Source organism: Lutra lutra, chromosome 4 (genome assembly GCF_902655055.1).
Source record: "Lutra lutra chromosome 4, mLutLut1.2, whole genome shotgun sequence".
NCBI classification, from domain to species: Eukaryota; Metazoa; Chordata; class Mammalia; order Carnivora; family Mustelidae; genus Lutra; species Lutra lutra.
In genome coordinates, this window is record NC_062281.1 from 39,073,905 (window position 1) to 39,095,757 (window position 21,853).

The 21,853-nt window shown below is 38.5% G+C and overlaps 1 protein-coding gene across 2 annotated transcripts in view; it reads left to right on the top strand.

The window, feature by feature from the left end:
• The window catches only part of STK3 (serine/threonine kinase 3), a 275,511-nt gene extending 257,536 nt beyond the window's left edge, over positions 1–17,975 (top strand). For both annotated transcript variants that reach the window (XM_047725603.1, XM_047725604.1), the window contains one exon: positions 16,591–17,975. In XM_047725603.1, coding sequence (XP_047581559.1) covers positions 16,591–16,749 — 159 coding nt within the window. In that variant the 3' untranslated portion in view covers positions 16,750–17,975. The remainder of the gene's footprint in view (positions 1–16,590) is intronic.
• Positions 17,976–21,853: the final 3,878 nt, after the last annotated feature.

A 21,853-nucleotide genomic window follows, 5' to 3' on the forward strand; every position in this document is an offset into this window, starting at 1 on the left:
CAGAAATAATGTGAAACCAAATCTGGCATAAGTAAACTATCTTTTGGTGTATCATGAAAATTTTCATTTTTTGTTTTGCAGTGTAATAAAGGATAAAGATTATAGATTTAGCTTAATTCCTTGTACATTCCATCATTTGAGACATCTGAGATTTTGAGGAGATTGTGTTACTTAAGGAAGTCACTTAGTCATTCTAAACCTCATTAATCTTATCTATAAAGTAAGAATAATGCCTGTTTCCAGACTGTCTATCCCATTTTGCAGAATTATTATGAGGTCCATCCAATATAACGTCTGTAAACATGTGTTGTACGCTGTAAAATAATTTAAAATATATTATGATCTGAAAAATATTAGATCTCAGGGTCTCCTGCTTAGTTAGAAGCTCCCCTTTGACCTGAAGTGCACGGGAAGAAATGTTCTAGGAAATGAACACAGCCATCATGGGGCTTTCACTTACCATTTAAGCATCATTGACTGTCGTGTCTCTGTGCTGCTCTAGAGCTAACTTAAAAATCTCTAAGAAACCGTCTCTTTTGGGGGGAAAATTACTGCGGCTGGTAAACTGCGTATCGTCTGTCCATAGTGTAATGTTTAAAAGTGCCAGCTCAGAAATTAGACTGTCTTGACTTTAAATCCCAGCCACACCTCTTAGTAGTTAAATGTCTTTGGTAAGTTTAAACTCCCAGTGCCTCTGAACATTTTAACTCAGGAAAACAGTGTTACTAATAGTACTATTTTGGAGAGCAGTTATCTATTAAATGAGATAACAACATAGTGTCTGCCAGTTCTAAGGACTCCACTGATTAGCCTTGATGAGTTAGCTATTATGTGGATGGAATTTACAGTAATTTAAATCCATATAGAAAATAATATTTCTTTTAAAAAATAATATTTCTTGTAAAATAGTACCTTCAAGGAATTAAATGTTAAATAACTAAGGACTAATCAGATCTTTTCATTTGAGTAGGTTCACCCATGAAATTTAAAAACCTTGGGAGGAACCCTGAATCTCTTTGAATCATTATAATAGCTTACTTGGGGGGGGTACCAAATTTATACCTAATAAGTAATTTCCCACCTGTCTGTAGCCCAGCAGTGATATTAGTGATTCTTTCTTTAACCAAAAAAGATTTCAAAATACTGTATACTGTGCTAAATAAATAAATAAATAAATGCAAGCATAGCTCTGCTCTAAAAAGGCTGAAGCCTGTGGTGCCAAATGGCCACTAGAGGGTGCTGGATAGCCAGCGACCTAGCCCTTCCTTAAAGGCTGAGCCCTTGCCCCTGTGAGAGGGGTTCAGGAGCTGCCACTAATTTTATCTATGGAGCTCAGTGATGTCATATTTTCTCGGTTCCAGTCACCACTGATCTGAGAGTGGCCCGTCTTCCTTCACAGGAACCAGGGATTGAGCTGGAAGCCTATTCCCCTCCTTTGTAAAACTGTTCACACTTTGAGCTGGTCAAGTTTTCACATCCCCCCTGCCTCTTTCAGGAGAGGTTCGCCCATTGGTTACAAGTCAGTGGATTTAGGAGGATTTAGTTTTATTCCATCCTACTGCTTACGCTTTTGCTGCTAGAAGTTAATTTCTTAGTGGGATGTAAGAGATTTTTACAAAATAGTTACCAATTATTCAATACTTGGTCACTCTGCATAGTTAAAAACCCACTGCCTAAAAATCAGTAAGCACTACCTTCTTTTTTACACTCAGAGCAGAGGTTCGGCATGGGCTGGGGAAACTTCCACTGCTGCTGACCCAGCAAAACTTACCTAATAGGCGATCTGCCTTCTTTATTAGTAGTTGGTATAATTCAGGATGACACTCATTAAAGGCCAATAAAAAGCAAAATTTCTGGTGATCGAAAAACCATAGAAAACTAGGAGCTAGCTAACAAAATCTGCAAGTGCCTTGGGATTTTAGCGAGAGTGTCCTCTCCCCTTTCCTTGGACAGCTTGGTCCAGCACATTTGGCTGTTGTGACTGTCAGGTGGGCTGAGCGAATGAGGGCAGTCTACTTAGAAAGCTGTGGAGTGAGTAAGGGTGAGAGGAGGCTTTGCATACACCTCTGAGGAGGGGCCAGTACCTGTTTCATCCCACTGGGTGAGTCGGAGAGATGTGCAGGGCGGTCATCCCAGGACTGGGGTGAGCCTGCTTGAGACTCACAAGATCATACACTTTGGTTAAAAGAACTATAGCAGGAACAGGTTCATTCACGTGGCTGTTCCCATCTAAAAGTGGCTGGATGTCATGGGAACCCGGAAACGGACAGTGTTGTATGGACCAGACTGCAGTACTTACAATAGTTAAGTCAGTGGGAAGGTAATTCCTTTGTGTACAGTATTTTTCAAAATGACTTCATCCTTTCTGGTATCGTACCTCTACTCTGAATCTAATAAGGCAAGGAAATTTCACTCACAATATTGTATAAAAATGCTTGGCAGGGGGGAGAGGGGGAGAAGGCTTTGGAGAATTCTGGCATCTCTTGGTACCAGGTACTCATCTTTAGGTCTGTTAGGTCATTTATTAAGGATTGGAAGTCACATGATATTGTATGTTAACACAAAATAATGGCAGGGACGCCTGGGTGGCTCAGTCAGTTATGCATCTGACTTCTGGCTCAGGTCACAATCTCAGGGTTCTGGGATCAAGCCCCATATCGGGTTTCCTGCTCAGCCAGGGAGTCTGTTTCTCCCACTGCTCATTCTCTTTTCTCTTTCTCGTAAATAAATAAAATCTTAAAAAAAAATTTTTTTCAGAATAATTATCCAGTGGATTAGCTACTCTTTGAATAACAGCATATGCCAGTCACTTGTTAAAAACATCTTATGGAAAGTTCCTCAAAAGCACATTGAATTTAACAGCCATATACTTTTTTGTTACTTTTCCATAGGAGGTAAACCAACAGTATGTCTTTCATTTGATCCGTAATTAAAGATGCATTTTTCCTTTTATCCTTATTAAAATTGGACTTTTTAAGGCTGAGCTGAAATTTCATCCTGAAGAAGAAAACGTTAAGACTTACTAGCAAAACTACCTCATATAAAGTGTAGATTATTCAAGCCAGAGCTCACATTCTGATCCCCAAGTTTCCACTAGTAACCACAATCTCCTGGCTTTCCCAGGAGATGCAGAGTGAGATCAGCCAGCCTTTGTGAAGTCCCTCAATCTCGGTTCTCTGCCTCTGCTTTCATGTCCGCATTAGTGGTGAGTGCAGTCAGAAAGCAGGTGTTTGGCTCAAGGAAAGATCTTGCCAAAACTCTTGTGCCTCTGAAAGAGGTGCTAGCTTGTTCCAACTCAGTGCTGGAAAGTTCTGGGAACATTTGGGAATGCACTCATTTTACAAGGTGGTATTACAAATACAAGTTTGATGCCATGTTCTCTATTAAATTAGTTGATACCAAAAACAATTTTTAAAAATCTAATTTGGTGCCTTTCTCAGACAAAAAAAAAAAGAATAAAAAGCTTTCATGGAAAATTCATTTTACTGTAGTCTCTAAGTGTAAAAAAATTAGTTTGCAATAAATTTTTACTCTTAAGTTATTTTGTTTGCAAATGACACTGGCATATTACTTTGTCATCTTACTTTTCAGTTATGCGTATTAGGTGTCTATCTAAGATGATGACATACCCCATAAACACTTGTCCTCTCCCTAAACCAGAAGGTTGAAAGTTTGAAACATTTACATTTGTAAGTTGATGCCTCCCCATAAGACATATTTAAGTTAAATTTCCCAGTTCTATGTATACTTCATCTCATTTTTTTATTTTCTTTTAGATTAATAACATTTATGAACATATTTTAAAACAATTTTTTGTGAAAGGACAAGGGCAGAAGCTGTCAGCTTCAGTTTTATTCAGTTAGTGGTTTTGCTTTTAAGTTTGCATAAGACTGATTATTATTAAAATAGGCAGGAATTTTTAAAAATATTTCATAGGAGCCCTTCTATGCTTTTTCTTTTCCTTTTTTTTTAAGAGAAGAAGGAAGTGGGGGAAGGGCAGAAAGAGAGAGAATCTTAAGCAGGCTCCACACTCAACACAGAGCCCCAAGCGGGGCTCGATCTCATGACCCTGAGCCGAAATCAAGATCAGATGCTTAACTGAGCCACTCAGGTGCTAACCCTTTATTCCCTGAGTATCTTCATGGGGTTTTAATTGAATTTGTAGATTTGTCCGTTAATGTCTGGGAAATTTAAAATACTGTTTCAGCCACAAATCATGCCTATCTAAGAATAATTATGATAAAATGTTACTTGTTTGGTGAGCTTTTGTTTTCTCAGGCTCATGTGGCAAGTAAGGATGAATAGCTTTGATCAAATTTATTTTTGCTGGGCGCCTGGGTGGCTCAGTTGGTTCAGCATCTGCCTTTGGCTCAGGTCATGACTTCTGGGGACCTGAGACTTCGGAGTCTGCTTCTCCTTCTGCTCCTCATCCCCACTCTTGGGTTCTCTCTCTCTCAAATAAATAAATAAAATATTTTTTAAAAATTTTTATTTTTGTTCTCTTTTTGAAAACATTTTGCTGTAGTTTGAGTTCATACTGTTTTATAAATAGCTATCAGACCGTGATTGCTAGTCTGTGGTATTTTAAAAGAACTACAGATACAGATGCCTCAAAACAAAAGTATTAGGAATCCTGCTCATTGTAGGCGTTGCTTCACTATTTAAAAAATTACTGCAATCTGAGTTTCATGATTTCTGGTTTTCAGCTGACCTCTCTTTCATTTTAAAACTTTTTATAGATTTGGCAAAGCAAATGTAGCATTTTATGATTCAAAGATGGTCATAATTTGAATCATCAGAATAAGTATTATGATATTCCCACAGTAGAAAATTGTATAAATGTTTATACTTGGTGGTATTAGTAAGAAATCGGTCCTCCCAGAGCACTTCGTTCAATGCACGTTTGCCAAAAGAGTAAACTATGGTATTTATTATCATTTTGAAGAACTTTTTCTTGACAGAAGCCATTTTTCTAGAACAAAATTAGTCAAAATCAAAATCTGCAATTTGGAGCATGAGACTGTCTGGTAGTGGAATGAATGAAATATGCCGGAAAATAGCCTGATTTTCCCTGATACTCTTTATTCTTTACTTAAGTTGTAAGTGCTCCCACTTGATAACACACGCACATTTCACACTTTTTTTTTAAGAGTTATCAGCTCTGTGCCACAGTGTTGAAAGGGACTTTTCCTGTTGCCACACATTAACCCTGGAGGCCCTAGCAGGAGACTGCAGTATCTCATATTCTGAGGAGAGCCACCAACAACTGAAACCAGACACCTTTCTCCAGAGTTTACTAAGAATGCCACCATCTTTCTTTCAGTTAGTAAATATTTATTAGGTACCTGTTGCAGGGAATATTCTAGGCACTGGGGATGTAGCTCTTGGCAGAAGTTCCTGTCCTTATGGAATTCATAATCTGGTGGTCTAGTGGAAGAAGAAGGTAGCTCTGTTGTTGCTTAGAGTAAAGTTGGGTGTGGCGGGATGTCTTCCAGAAAGCCTGTCACGGAAATGTAGGCAAGGGAGGCTGGCATCTACTCTCCCAGCCAGCAGCTTGCCAGGCTGGTTGAACCTGCAAACCCAGCACTATGTCGCTAGAGCCAAGCTCTTGAGCAAGTGGCTGGGAGTCTGGGGGTAGACAGAAAGAAAAGTTGTCTGGAAAAAAAAGAAAAAGAGATGATGTTTGTTTTTCTCCCAAAGAGTTGTATAGGTAGGAGACTTTAGCAGGTAGAGCCAAGGCCTATGGGCTAACCGAGGGCTATGGTGGAGTGTGCTAGGAGGGAAGAGACTAGGGAACCTCTCCCCTTGGGTCCCAGGGTCTAGAGAACAGATGTCATAATACTGTCAAGGGGACTTCCAGGCCAGAGGAGACAATACCCCATCCAGAGAGCTGCCCCTGCTCCAAGAGGTATGAGCACCAGAGTAACACCAGCCACCACATCAGGCAGTCCACACACATACCCCTTCTGCACAGACCACCAGTAATCCAGCAAACCAGAGCAGGACCGAAACCTCCTGCCTCTGACAGGTAACCATGTCCATCACAGGATCCTGGTTTCCTTCCCAGCTCCCAGCACCAGAGGAGCTGGACCTTAAAAAGAGATGGGGAGAAGGTTCTAGATGCAAACAGCATCTCTTCCCACTGAAGCCCTCTTGGTTTCTCTGTGCAAGATCATACTGAGGGAAGGGACAAAGTTTATAATTCGTCAGGACTTTTAACTAAAAGTGACCAGAAATCAGTGAGATCCGCCCAAGATTCCTTAAGGGATGTGTCAGGGAAATTTGGCATAGCACAGCTGAAAGAGTATGACTGGAGAAAAATGAAACTCTTTTAAGTTTATATAATAGTTACACAAAGACGTGACTGCCCAATAAGCTAGTTACAGATATATTTTAGGAATATAAATGTTTTTCATTTGTCTTTCAAATGTTTATTATGTTCCATAACTAGTCATATAGTTCATTTTTAAAGAAACAGAGTATATAAACAAAGTTAATCACTTAACTTGTTCATCTCATTTATAGCTTTATCAATGTCTTAATATATTCCAAGTATTTATCAGAATCACTGAGAGAAGACTCATCTTCCCCTAATAGATCTAGAAAGATTTAATTAGTAGTTTGGTTTTTGAGTTACTCAGATCTTGTGTTGGGCCTAGAATTTTAGAGCTGCTTACAATGTAGCAGAGCTATGCATGAATTAACTTTTTCCTGATATTTTTAGCAGGCAGAACTACTACTAGAAACTGAAAAGCATAAAGGGAATGGGTGTTTGACTGCTATTGAGGAATGCAACTAAAATTTCATCATTCCTTTTCCCATATGGATGGCTCAGATTTCTCCATGTCAGGGTCATGGTAGAAATGCTCCTCAGCTCATAGCTCATCGCTAGATCCAAGCTGAACACAACACCAAAACAACTATGGGACAGTCTGAATGGGCACAAGCCAAGTCTTGCCTTTGAGGCAACAGGGCTTGGGGGGGGGGGGGGGGTCGGGGGTGAGGGGACATGTCTTGTAGGTTTTGTCACAGCTTATCTCTTATTGATTAATTTATAGCACCTGTCCCAAATTGCTATATAGAAATGTGTTTATTTTGCTAGAAAGCTGATTAAATTAAATGCTTAAACATATATGTGCTTGTTTTGTAAGACCAATTGTAGCTAAAATACATTAATAACTTATAAATACTCCACTGGGAGGAAAGATAGTGTTTTTAAAAGCAGTGTGTCCCTATTTTTAATCTATAAACAATCTGTTAGGAACTGTTTTATGTGCTATCTGGATGTTGAAGTGCTTTTAGTTCTTGGAAGACCTAAGAAACAGCTCTTGGTAGGCTTCAGTCCCAATTTATATCAGTGGGTTCGATGTGGTCTGTAAGGACCTGCATCAACACCTCTAGCTGTGTGACCTCGCGTGGATCACTTGGTCTCTCTGGGCGTCTTGACCTATAAAACAGCGTTGGTAATATCTACCCCATAAGGTAATTGCTAGGATTAAATGACTTAATGCCCAGGACCTAGGACGCTGTCTAACACATTGTACATGATTAGTTGTTGGCATTTTTCCCTTCTCCTCCACTGATCCCACAAGAAATGGTTTTCTCCCTTTTCTTTGGGAATGCAAAGAAAATCGAAATGTCTTAAAGTTACTCTAGATGCTCCGAGGTTAAACAGATGCTTCATGGCAGTTTCTAGTTAGAATCCCCGGATATTTACGGTCATTTAGTCAATCAGCAGAAGACAGGGGCTGCTCAGCTCAAATAACCTTGCGTGTAATCCACCATCCAGGTAGGTAAATAGTGTCTATTTTGGGAAGAAGGCCCTGCCAGTAGATTAGTGTTAATACAGCTTTTAAGGGCGTGTTTTACAAGGGATTTACAGTGAAGAATTCCATTTTTAGTCTATAGTGTGTCAAGTATCTGAAATTACCACCATCTTTGTTGTTTCTGTAAATGTGTATTTTAAATCTTTATGTATGGTTTTCTTTTTTTTTTTTTTTTTTTTAAAGATTTTTTTTTATTTATTTATTTGACAGAGAGAGATCACAAGCAGGCAGAGAGGCAGGCAGAGAGACAGGAGGAAGCAGGCTCCCTGCTGAGCAGAGAGCCCGATGCGGGACTCGATCCCAGGACTCCGAGATCATGACCCGAGCCGAAGGCAGCGGCTTAACCCACTGAGCCACCCAGGCGCCCCTATGTATGGTTTTCTTTAACAGACTTCATACTAGTTTGGATTGACTTGAGAGTTCTTTTATTGTCTTCTTCTCAGCCCAGAAACTAAATCAGGAGATGGCTTAATATATTGGTATTTTAACTGTTTTTAACTTTTAAGTGTCCTACCTGTTATCCTTGTTGTTCAGTCTTATGGAAGAAGGCCCCCTACCTGTTTATATATATATCCAAACTAATCAGTGAACTTGACTGGATTTTTTGCTAGTACTAACCTTGGTGCATTTCCCACTCCCATTGTTAGCAAAAGGAGTGTGGCAGCCTCCATGAACAGGGTTTTGTAAAACCAAACCAGATTTTGTTCAACACAGTAAAAATGTGAGCTCAAATGAAATATTAGGGGGAAAAGGAGTATGTTGCTCCAGGCCACAAACAACTCAAAACAGTCTGAGGCACGCACTGGTAAATCTTACAAAATGCTATAGGCAATTCAGCATCAAAATTGCCATAGAAAATTATTGTTGTTAGCCATTCTGTTGATAGTTCATATTGTTAGAATTGCTAGCAGATGGGAAAATAGATGAGTCAGGATACAGTATTAACAATCCATATTTTTTTAATCACAAGCCACTAATAAGGTCTGCAGCATCTGTGAGATTTATTTAAACAGTTGCTAGGAAGAGTTTGTTTGCCCAGTAAACACAGCAAACCTTGTACAGGATTTTCTTGATTGACTCTGACTAAATGTGTTAACTTTAACATATCAGACCACTTGCTTCATTGTGATGGTGTCTGGTTTATTTTGACAGACTGATTATACCAGCCACTCGTGGACCCATTCAGTCTTAAATGTTATCACATTTATGCATTTAAAAACTTCATAATCTTGTTTCTGCTACTTTTTGAGAGTAAGACTTTTTAAAAAGTCTCGTGTAGTTAGGACTACTTTTGACAAAACAAAATAATGTGAAAATCTAAGTATTTTCCTCCAAGAGCTTTTAAGACAATGTTATTTTAGAAAGTAATTTGCTTTTATCGCTTGAATGTGATATTTTAGGTTTTTATAGTAGATTGGATATATAAGCTTTCAGAAAGTTCTAATGTTAGCGGCAACTCTTCCTGATCAGTAATTAGCAGCTTTTCAATACTTGTCACAGGGTTCGGAAATAATTCTAATGGCTAAAAGTATGACCTGTCAGAATTTTCAGTTTATAACATTTAGTCTTATTTTTCATCTTCTCATGTCACTGAGTTGTTTATGCTGCTATTTTGTCCAAGAGCTAGTAAGTGAGTTATTAATTTGCATCTCTTTTATTTGGGTTTTCTTTTTTCTTTTTAAGGAATACTGAGAAATATAATTTTTTTGGATATTGACCTATAATCTTCTTACTCCTGGATGAAATGTGATAATCCAGGACAGTTATTAACGAAATGGGCTGCACAAACTGTTGCTTATGTACCAAACTATACCAAGTTTCAAACAGATGTTGACTTCTACTGAAAAGTAGTTTTGACTTTTTCATTTAACTTACAAACAATTCATCCATCTACTCATCTATCTAATTATTTTTGTTTAAAACTTGAGGTTTTTATTTAAAGGCTTTCACTGTTTTAAACAAACTTTTTATAAGAGCGGGGAAATCCTAGTCTACCAACTGTCCTGAAACGTAAAGAGGATGGTAATTCTACCTCTGGCTAAATTTCTGCAGTTTATTTCATTCTAAAAAAATGCTCTGTAAAAATTTCATCTGTAGGATTTTTTTCTTCACTGTGGCCTTCATAGCTGAATACTTAAAAACCATTTTTCCTTACAGCTCAGGTTGAAGACCCTAGAAATTTCTTAGCAGCACACCCTCACTATTCATGATGACTCAACATTTAGAACACTCTGGCAGTGCTAGATTAAAAATATTAAGCTTGGTATAATGAAAAAAAATGCATTGATCTCAATCGAGGTCAGGTCATATCGTATCTCTGCCATCAACCAGGAGTGTAATTTTGAGCAACCTGGCTCCCATTTTCTCAGCCAAAACAAGGAAGCCGGAGTAGATCATCTCTGAGGTTTGCTTTTGCAGTAAGATTCAGTGAGGTTTACTTCATAACCCAGCCTTGTAGTTTCTGCTCCTGTTAAACAACACTTTGCTCGTATGTGGTGATGTTTAATAATCCCAGATACCAGTGTGTTTCTCTGAGGCCCATGTGATTCAATTTACCTGACCTCAGTTTAAACTCTTTTTATGGAAATTGATTTTATTCTGTGCCCTTAGGATGCCTTGCCCCCTGGTATTTGTCATTTCAAACGTCCAAGAAAAGCAAAACTTCTTGTTAATAGAAAAACATTGCCTCAGGTTGCAAAACCATATTGTTCGGATGCTCATCTCCATTTCTGTGACTGTGTATTTGAAGTTCTGTCTTTGCTTTCAAACCCTTCCTCTTCCTGCGCCTCAGCTCATCGAGTCACTTAATCAGGTCCCACATCCTTGACGTCTCAAACGATTGTCAGACTCTACAGTATTCTTTCAGAATGTTAACACCTGAAAATTTAAGAATGATTGTTAGTTGTACGAGTTCTGTGTTATCATTAAATTCAAAACCAAATTTCATTAAATAGAATTAGCCTAGAGCATCTTAAAAGCCATTTCTGGATGGATTATTCATTTTTGCACATTTGTTCACATACAGTAAAAACCACAAAGTATGCATATCCTAAAATTCTCTTTACTGACTTCACTTCTGGAACTCTAAACTGACAAATGTAGACCCAGACTTGATATTCCAACTCTGGTTTACTCTGCATTTATTTTGGACTTAGTCATCTGGCAAATGGCTTTGGTAATGTAGCTACTTTGTGTTCCTTGTATTGTAGAAAGATGGTTAATAAGTAACATTTCTTCCCTATATTTAAAAATATATAAATTCAAGTTAATTTACCACAAGCTCTGCTGATCCATACACGTAAAAATTCTGAAGTGATTTCCCTTCCTTTTTATGAAGATTTTCAAGAAACCTAATTTTAGTGAATGAAACTTTTGTCACGATGATATTGGTAATAATTCAGGAAGCTTAACTTTCCCTTATAATATTATCCTTATTAGCCCTGTAAATTGTTTTAATTTGGATTAGTATTTTATAAGGGTGATAGTGGCATTGTTTAATATTATAGGGCCATTTTTATCATTGTGCGTGTCCATAAAATGTATCCTGGTTTGCGACCCTATCTCCTACTAAGCCATTGAGCAGTTCTGCTCTCCCAAGAGATTGGAAAAGCTGCTTCTGCCCACATTTTCCTCCCCAAATCATTTTCGTATCTGTGGGAGGCTTGATAGCTACAGAAATACAGAGTGCTAAATATATGTTATTAGGGCTTAATCATGAGTCAAAAGCCAGCCAGAAAATCATGTCTATAAATCATAACCACTGTATAAAAAGTGGAAAGTTCTACCAGTTAACCTCACTTTTTTTTTTTTTTTTTTTTTTTTTTTTTGGTCTAGGTGATACCATAATCTAGTTATTTAGAAATCTGCTGGCATTCCTCTTCTGTTAACAAAAAGAGAAGAACCTCTGATCACAAAAGCTAACATTTGGGGATGATTTTCTGTTGGATACCATAGTTAGATCATAAGATCAAGGAGAAAACCTTCATAATCTTACCCTCATCAGGGGCTTCACTTACAGCCTAAATGCTGATGATTCCCCAAATCTGTAGCTTTATTCTCGTTCCTGAGCTTCAAAACTCCAAATTATAATCCATATCTGATGTCCCCACCTTGACGCTTTATCTCTCAAACTCAACAAGACTAAAACTCAATTTGATTTACTCCCCTACCTTATTAATGGTAACAATCTCTACCTCATCACCATAGCTTGAAGCCAGAATCACCCTAGCCCTTCCTTCTTCCTGATTTTTCTTATCAGTCAGTCAACAAAGAAAGCCCTATCAGTTCTACTTCCAGGTCTCTCAGATCCCTCCCTTCTTCTCAGTCTCCACTTCCTTTTTCCTGGTCCAGTCCTCGCCCTCTCTCTAGACAGTTGCAGTGACCTGCTCACAGTCCTTCCTGCCTCCATTTCCCCCCCATGCTAATCCATTTTCTATACCTGCTGTTGGATATATTTTTCTATCTCACTTATGGTCATGTCACCAGTTATGTTCAAAACTATCTAGCATTTCTTTCTTGGCTACAGAAAGTCTGCAGCAACATGCTTAAGGCCCTTAGCAGTCTGATCTCTGCTCTCCTTCCTGTCTCTTTTCCTGGTCCGCCCCAATCCCAGTGGCCACCTGCGGTCTCCGAGGATACCATACATTTGTGCACCTTACACATTTCTACTCATGCTGCTTCCACGGTCCCCTGTCCTATTGCCCATCTTCTCAGCGTCCCCATCCTACCGTGCATTAGCTGTGCATGGACCTCTTGCCAGCTAGATTGCAAAGTCCTTGTGGGCGGTAGAGTGTTTATTTATCTCTGAATCTGCACTGCTTGGTCCAGAAAAAAGAACAAATATTTTAATAAGTGAATGTTCTGGAGTTCTCAGACAGCCCACCTAAAAACATAGCTATATATGTTTGTTATATAGGTGTCCAATTTCCTGTCACCTTGATCTTATAGAGCCACAAATCTGAAATCATATTAAAAACAAAAAACAAGTTTAACAAGCTTTAGCACTAAAACCATGTTCTGTCTTTTCCGAAACAGTCTGAAGCTTTCATTAATGTATTTATTCTTATTTAGTTTAATGCCTTATAAGATTAATTGCTTTTCTAGTTCCCAGCAGGCAACAAGTTTGCAGTAAAGGGAGAACGACATATGTCTAATGAGGGCCATGAAAAGGAGCTGACAGCTTTCTCTCAAATGAAAATAAAAAGCCAAAAAGGAGAGAGAAAATTAGCACACAGCTCAGATTAGTGATAGAAACTAATAATGGTGATTTATCATCAAAGGAAGGTTGCTTTAGGTCCTGGGTCCTCTGCTTTAGAAGGCAACATATTTGTAAAGTACTTTATAAGGATTTTCTTTTCAAAATGGGTGAAACAAAGTTTTTAATCACTTAAAAAACTAAAATTTAGATACTTCACAAATTTACTTATGTGAAACGCCTAATTCCCTAACAATGCGAGGTAACAGTTCTCCAACATCACAGACCTGTTTGTCACATATTTTACATATTGAAAATATAAAAGTCTATTAGAAGAGAGAAACTTGTCTTCTGAGTAGCTTCTTTCTCTGAATTCAGTCCACTATTATAATATAATATTTATAAACTGTTGGTAATTTGCCCCAGTAAAGTAGCATACGATATTTACAGGAATATCTTAATGCAAAAATTGTTGGCTTTGTTATGTTATTTCTCCTAATCTTAGAGTAACCCATTCCTTTGAGTCATTTTTTTTTAATTTTTTTTTAAGATTTTATTTATTTATTTGACAGACAGAGATCACAAATAGGCAGAGAGGCAGGCAGAGAGAGAGGAAGGGAAGCAGGCTCCCTGGTGAGCAGAGAGCCCGATGCGGGGCTCGATCCCAGGACCCTGGGATCATGACCTGAGCCGAAGGCAGAGGCTTTAACCCACTGAGCCACCCAGGTGCCCCTGAGTCATTTTTTTCTGTATTTCTGTTTACCCCTGCTCAGGCCATGATATTTAGAGCTACAATACTGTTTCATAGTTCCTTTTTTTTTTTTTAAGATTTTATTTATTTATTTGACAGACAGAGATCACAAGTAGGCAGAGAGGCAGGCAGAGAGAGAGGGAGGAAGCAGGCTCCCTGCTGAGCAGAGAGCCGGATGCAGGGCTCGATCCCAGGACCCTGAGATCATGACCTGAGCTGAAGGCAGAGGCTTAACCCACTTAGCCACCCAGGCGCCCCACTGTTTCATAGTTTCTAAGTGTGTGTACAGTCTCTAAAGTTTAAATAATTTTTGGACTGTCTGGCATGGAGACATGAAACTCTTGCATAAAAATCAATTATGAAATAATAAATGGCTCTAGAATCAATCAAATACTAAATTGTGTTGTTTAAATTATAAATGCCATATAGAAGTTCAGAGATGGGAAGATTAGCGTGGGCTAAAAAAAAGACAAAGTGAAACTGGAACTTATGCAGACAGCACCCAGGCGTGTCTTTCTTGGGGAAACATAGCCATGTGTTTTCTGTATTGGCCCTTCATCTCACTGTCACCTGTTCATACAGTTCAGAAAGTTCCAAGGCCCCCTGTTGGCTTATTCTTTATCCCCCAGTGATTTGAACAAATTTGACCACATTATAGATATATGATTAATACTTGGTTTAAAATTAATGAAGAAAGAATAGAATAGAACACAGTGCACTGTGTATATATGTAACGTGTATAGTGGTACGCTATCCTAAGCTAGCTCCTGTCCATGATAGGGCATAGTTTACATATATACACACCAGAACTTCTCGTCCACCAAAGCAAGTGGTGCTCACTTTCAGAGTCCCCATCCTGGGAGCCCACATACTCCTTCCTGTAACACTGTCCTGCCTGTATTTTTGGAAATCCTCTTTTGAATTTCCTTCAGAGTCTGGGACTCGTTCTTTTCAGTATCCTCAGTGGTGATAGATCTTTTTCAATTGAGAATGGATTTGATTTTTAGAGCCAAGAGTGACTGAAGGCCAGGTAAGTTGAGTAAAATGGAGAATCAACCCGAAAAGTACTATTTTGGATTAAAATCAACACGTTGACTCTAAAGTAATGAGAGCATTTTCTGATTTGGCTCATAAAATAACCAAAGTTCCCTTATTAAAACAAAAAAGCTGCAAGTTTTATCATATTAAAATCAAGCCTGAATTCTTCTCATAGAATTTTCCTGCTCTGGAGCAGATCGTGACTCCCTGCAGTCTAAACCCTGCTCTGCCCAGCTCGGAACCCCACCAGCCCCTGGTTCTGCAGTGACTTTAGTGCTTCCTCAGAATGGTGGTGCTTCCTCCCCAGGGCCTTGCTCATTGCTCTGAGATAGCCCCTTTTGCACAGACCAAAACGGGGTCTGCTCCTTAAAGGAAATCTACTCTCCATTGAATTTATGGTGAGGCTTCTCTTTTTTTGGTTGGGAATCTGTTTTTTAAAAAACACCAAAAAATGGTGGCTGCTCTCCTCAGGAAAGTGTACCCATGAATGTGCCTGTGAGAAGCTTCTCGGTGGGCTTCAGAACCTCTCACTGTAATCTGTAGTGCCTGTGGTAGGGGCTTGTGGCTGTCCCTCACTGTTTCTAGTTCCTGATCTTACCCTTCTGACATTTTGGGAGTTTCTTAGGGCACGGAGCTCAGTGGGCTTCTTTGCTCTTCTTACAGTACTTACCAAGATGCTGAGTCTGTAATAACATTCTGTAAATCACTGGTTTTACGTGTTTTTAAACAATCCACCTGCTGCCATTGACTTAATAGTATCTGAAGAAGACCGACTTTTAGATTTTTTTTTAATATTAATAGATAAAAGCCCAAGTATTAGCTTATATATTTCAGGGCATCCTAAAATATGTTTCTAGAGAGATAATCCATATCTTGCTATTGTGATGTATGAATAATTATGGTAAAGCTCAGGATGCCAGAGATCCCTAGGTGGAATGGCTCTCATCCCCCGTATCTGAGAGGCTTCTCTCACAGAAAACTAGTAAAGGACGTCTAGTGTTGTCTCCAGAAGGCAGCAGAACTGAACTAAATCATTATGGTCAAACTATATATCATTTAGTCAGATCTTATCATTATTGTCAAACTATAATGTATATGGTGAAAATTTGATAGACAGTTTATCTTCCAATTGGCCAAGCCCATGTCAGAATTTATAGAGCACTGTTTACATCAGGCTTGGGATATTTTGAATCACAAGTTTAGAACCTTAAGGTATCAAAATGTTTGAGACAGAAATATTCTAGATCATTTAATTTTCTGATTAACCCAAGTACTTCAAATTTAAGCATTTGGCAAAATGCAGGATAGAATGGTTAATTTAACCTGATTCAATCTCATCGCATTCTTGGGTGACTCTGCAAGTGTTCACAATTATGGCGGTACCCCAGAGCTGGCAAGGATGTGAGAGATTAGAGTGAAATATACCCGGAACATATCCTGAACGTTTGTGTGTTGGCACTGGTGGATTGGTCTTTCTGTCTTTCTTTAAAAAAAAAAAAAAAAACTTTTCATCAGCTTATTTTTTTCATTTGCTCTTTCCTAAAAGTAGAGTTTTTGTTTTTTTTTAATTGCTTTTGTTGCAAGATGACTTAAGGTTCTTATAAGGAGTTGTGGCTTCTTGGTTCTTCAGGGAAGGAATTCCTGTTTTAATTGTTGAACTGCATTTCAGAGACGATGTAAAGAGTTTGCTGAAATATTCATACTAAAGCCTGTTAGATTTTAAGCTATTGTAGATCATTTTATTATGTTGATGTCTTCTTTTTTTTTTTTTCTGTTTCTAGTTAAAAAATCTAAGTTTAGAAGAACTACAGATGCGGTTAAAAGCACTAGACCCCATGATGGAACGAGAGATAGAAGAGCTTCGTCAAAGATACACTGCGAAGAGACAACCCATTCTGGATGCAATGGATGCGAAGAAAAGAAGGCAGCAAAACTTTTGAGTCTCACTTCTCCTCTGTTTCTTTAACTATTCTGGAGACCAAGAAACCACTAAGAATTGAAGGAATATTATTATTGTTTTTTTTTAATCCCTAAGATTTGTGCTCTACAGCTAGGCAGCAGTCCAGAACTGATGATGGTACTTACCTAGTCAATTCCCAAAAGGCAGAATTTACAGCTGTAGCCACTATGTTTTCATTTTTAAATAATGAAAACAACAGACAAGTATTCCTCTTAGATCTGTCAGCTGCGTACCAGCGCTAACAGTGTGTCCTAGGACAAATGCTGTGTTTAGAGACCTTGGAAATCTGAAGCTATTGTTTAATTGTACAGCACTGAAGGGCTTTATGTTACAATATTCTTTATTCTTATTTCTAGTAGCTTATTTATTGTATCCCCAGGTAAGCTTATTTATTTATGCTGTTTCACTTTGTTTTGTTTTTAAGGACAAGATCAGGATAGCTTTGGTGAAGGGAGGGGCGTATTAATAGATGATAATGTACAGCCAAATTATACTTTCAGCAGGGAGCTATGGGATACATTCCTTGATTTCCAGGATAGTTTTCCAGTAGAAACAAAGCAATAATAGCAATAGCACCCAAATGGGCCAGATATTTTTTTTTTATACTGAAGCAATAATTCCATTTTTACCTTTGGAAATTTTGTTTAATGTTTTTATTGATGTTTGGTACAAATAGAACTATATATATTTAGGTCACACAGAGCTATAATGTTTGAAACCAAAGAAATCAATGGAACCTTTGCACCAAAAATGTGCGGTAAATATTTTAAAAGAAATAAATCCTTAAGACAAATGTAATTTGTTAATATTGTTTCGTGTTGCATGGATAGGTCTGATAGCCGAGCTGTATCAAACTGTAATAAGCTCATCAAATTTATTTCTGTGAAAATGTGCTCAATCGTCACAGGACTTTTGTGTTGATTTCATTGATTTCCTGGGAATGGGTAAACATCATGTGCCTGACGATAACAAAATAGCAAAAACATTTGTACTGAGCTGTGTAAGCCTTGGGGACTGAAAAAAAAAAAAGATTAAAACCATTAAAAAGAAGCTCATTTCTAAGCTGAATGAACGTTTGTGTGATTGAACTGGGACCAGTCAGTTCCTAAGCCACACACATATGGCCATCTTGACAGTGTTTGTTCTTTTGTGTGTTTAATTACTATGTGTAAATCATAAAGACAAATTTTATTGTGCCACCTAGCACATTTCATCTCTATGTCTTTTTTTATTTTTTTTTTAAGATTTTATTTATTTATTTTGACAGACAGAGATCACAAGTAGGCAGAGAAGCAGAGAGAGACAGGAGGAAGCAGGCTCCCCGCTGAGCAGAGAGCCCGATTCGGGGCTCCATCCCAGGATCCTGGAATCATGACCTGAGCCGAAGGTAGAGGCTTTAACCCACTGAGCCACCCAGGCGCCCCACAATGTCTTTTTTTAAAAAACTCACCGCCTGGATTCTTTTTCTGGCACAAAGGTATGTTAGGACAGGCTGGCCAGTGCAGGGATTACAAACGTGAACGTCAAGTGGCTCAGAGTAACACAGGTGATAGGTGATTTCTCCCTGGGGCTCCGCCCATCCCATGATGGGGAGTCACCCTGCCCCCGCCACCCACTCGCAGGACTGTCGCCATGTGCAACACTGTGGTCACCACAGCGGAAAGAGTGCCGATGAGTCTCACACGAGCTCCAGCCTACTGTGACACCTGTCAGGGGGCCACAGCCAGTAGTCGCAGCTACTCACATGACCACTCCTAATTTCAAGGGAGCGATGAAATGCAACCTTACCACGCCCCTGGCGGGCAGCGAGAGAAGGGAGATGCCAGCAGGTTCACTGAGGACCGCCATGGAAGGTGGAGGTCTCTGGAAAGCTTCAGTTCCATTTTAAAATGACATTTGTGCCCCAGGCCTGCTTTGGAGTAATACTTTCCTCTGCTCTGTTGAGTCCTTACAAATAGTAAATTGTGTAGTTAGATAGGAATTATAAGATTGTTAAAGCAGCGGTGAGTGTTGGAAAGTTTCTAAAGGTCGTTAACAAGAAAGACTGAACTTACAATATATGCTTCAGCTGCATCCTTACGTAGTCTACTTGGCACAGCAGACTGAGTCAGTCAACGCAATCACCTGACCCCTTTTTTCCCCTTTCTTAAGTGTTTTTCTTTTCGGTAACCTGTCTAACACCTTGCCGATTTGATGGAATCAAATGGCTGACTTGCTATCATCCAAGTAAAACCACCTACATGAAATGTCAAGAAACCTATGAAGATGATTTTTCTCCAGTTTGCTAAATTAGAAAATTTATGCAAATTAATTCAATGAGGCCTGTTAACCACTCTTACTAATTCAGTCTCAATAAGAATCCTCCTTTTAATAGTAAACACTGAATGTTCCAATCACATTGTAATTTGTATGTAAATAGATTTTATACCCTATTGTTATTTTTATTCTTTATACACACAGACACACACACACACACACACACACACACATATATATTTAAGAGAATTAAGAACAGTGAGCATATTTTTATTTTAGAGCCTCAGGAAGCTCCAGAATATTTTAGGATGATCTGTTCCAAAATTCTTCCAGTCTTCTCAGTCCCTTCCCCCCACTAACCAAATAAAAAGGAACTTATGGTGAGTTCTGAAAAACCAAAAGCCATGAAAGAATGCTTCAAGTCTAGGTAAGCCTTGATTAGTCATCATGCCGAGGAAAAGAGTTTTCTAGTTATTTTAATGAGTTTAAGAAGAAGCCTCTTATTATCTTAACCTTGGCTTCTGAGAACATTCCAAAAATAGGTAAGTGTACTTTCTGCACACCCCCGTCCTTTCATAAATGCAGAATTGTAAATGTAATTGTAGCTAATGAGTGAGGATTCTTGTCTTGCTGAAAAGCCAGCATCATTGTATATGTTGTCCTGTAGAGAGAAAGTTTTTTTCTTTGATTTAGATGACTCATTTCTACAGACTTAGAATACAGCTTAGCTTATTTTAGCAATAATATTTTTATGTTCAGAATATGAGCTCATTTGGCCAATATACATTGGAGAAGGAAATGTTTTTATCTAAATGGATTTCAAAATAACAACATCTATTATTTGGGACACTTCCTATTTGTCGGACACTATGCTAAACAACCTAATATGTATCACTTACATGCTTTTGCATTTTTTTCCTTATTTACTGAATCACATCCCCAAGGTTTAAAATCACTCTCGGGGCGCCTGGGTGGCTCAGTGGGTTAAGCCACTGCCTTCGGCTCAGGTCATGATCTCAGAGTCCTGGGATCGAGCCCCGCATCGGGCTCTCTGCTTGGCGGGGAGCCTGCTTCCTCCTCTCTCTCTGCCTGCCTCTCTGCCTGCTTGTGATCTCTCTGTCAAATAAATAAATAAAAATCTTTAAAAAAAAAAATAAATAAAATCACTCTCTACTCACTGAAGGATACGTAGCTTCTTTAGTGGAAATTATATAATACATTAATAAGATGTTTTTAACTTAGTTGCAGGAAATCTTTTCAAATTACTGACACATTAGCTTTCAATGGGAATGCTATTTTGGTTTCCTATCCTGTATGTTAAAGATTAATGATTAAATCCTGAAAATAGTAATGATACAACACTCTAAATAGAGCATCCTTTAAAAAAATAATTGGAGTTACATTGCATTACTAAATCATTATCAGGCATAGGCATTTAATTAGGTATTTCATCAAAATGCTATTTTGGAGTACAAAGCCCAAGAATCAGGGGTCTAAAGAGAGAACCACTCTTCTTTGCTTTTTGAGCAATCTGATGAGATGTGGACTTGAGTTGTATACCTTAGTTGGCTAGTCTGGGGATTGGTAGCTTGTCCTTCAAGGAGTCAGCCAACTTCTCCCTGTTCCATGTCCACAAAGAATACTCAAACCTTAACCAGCCACTTCCTGAGTCATGAAAGGACCCCAAGAGAGAAAGCAAATGACCAGCTCAATTCTTCTACCAATCTTGGAAAAACAACTTCAAGGCCATGCTCTTCTCAGACCGGATCTTATCAGTAGCCAGACTTCCTGCCACCTTTTTTTTTTTTCCCACTTTATTTAGCTCTTTAAATTAAGATTCTGAATTTTGGGGTCCCTCATCTACCTGCAGAACTTTGCCTACCCAGTTAGGAATGAACTGCGCCTCTTGGCGTTCAGGACCTGCATTGTACCTCAGCTGACATGACCTCATCTTGTGTTATTGCCTTGTTTGAGCCCTTTCTTTCACCAAACCAAACCGCTTTCAAACTCTATTATGGTTATGCGACTTATTATTGGATTTTAAGTTTCCCTGGGAACAGAAACTTGGAGTTTATCCATCTTGTTTCCCCAGTGTTTTCCGGGATGTTAGATAAAATTGGTAGTAAATAAAAGTTTCATTGAACACTATTAGCTCAAACAAAAAATTGTCATCATTAACCATAAAGGCTAATCTCTCTCCTTACATCCAGGTAATCATGGTTAACAGCAGTAAAACTAGTATCAACCAGCTTTTGAGCATCTACTAAGCCACACACTTTTGATAACATTATCTCAAACCTTCATAACAAGATGTAGTCTTTTTCTCAGAAAGGAAAGGACAGGAGAGATTAAATGAGGTCAGAAAGCTAGTCGATGCCAACATCTGTCTCCAAAATCTTTGCTTTTTTCCACTAGACCACGTTGCCTAATAAACAGGAGGTCTGGCTTTAGAGTGTTGGACAGAGTTGTTAAGACTGCTTGCTGATCTTAGAAAGAGAAGCTTTTCAATTAAAACTTAGAAAAGGACCTTTGTTAGCTAATGTGGTCCTTTTCTCCATTTCATGGGACCTACATTTTCTGAAATGTCATCCTTCTTACCTGTAGAGGGGAAAAAAAAGCAGAATGCATTAGGTTTCCAAGATGAGTCGTACAAAGATTTATTTCTCCTTTGTTATTAGGGTGTATTTGGAGTTCTTGTGCCTTGAAATCTATGTTTTTTGGTAAATGGAAATGTGTTCTAGTCTTTCCCTTATAAAAGTCTGTCCTGGATAATAAGTACTTTGGAGAAACACTAATCAGCATAGTAGAAGGTACATGGCCTCGGAAAC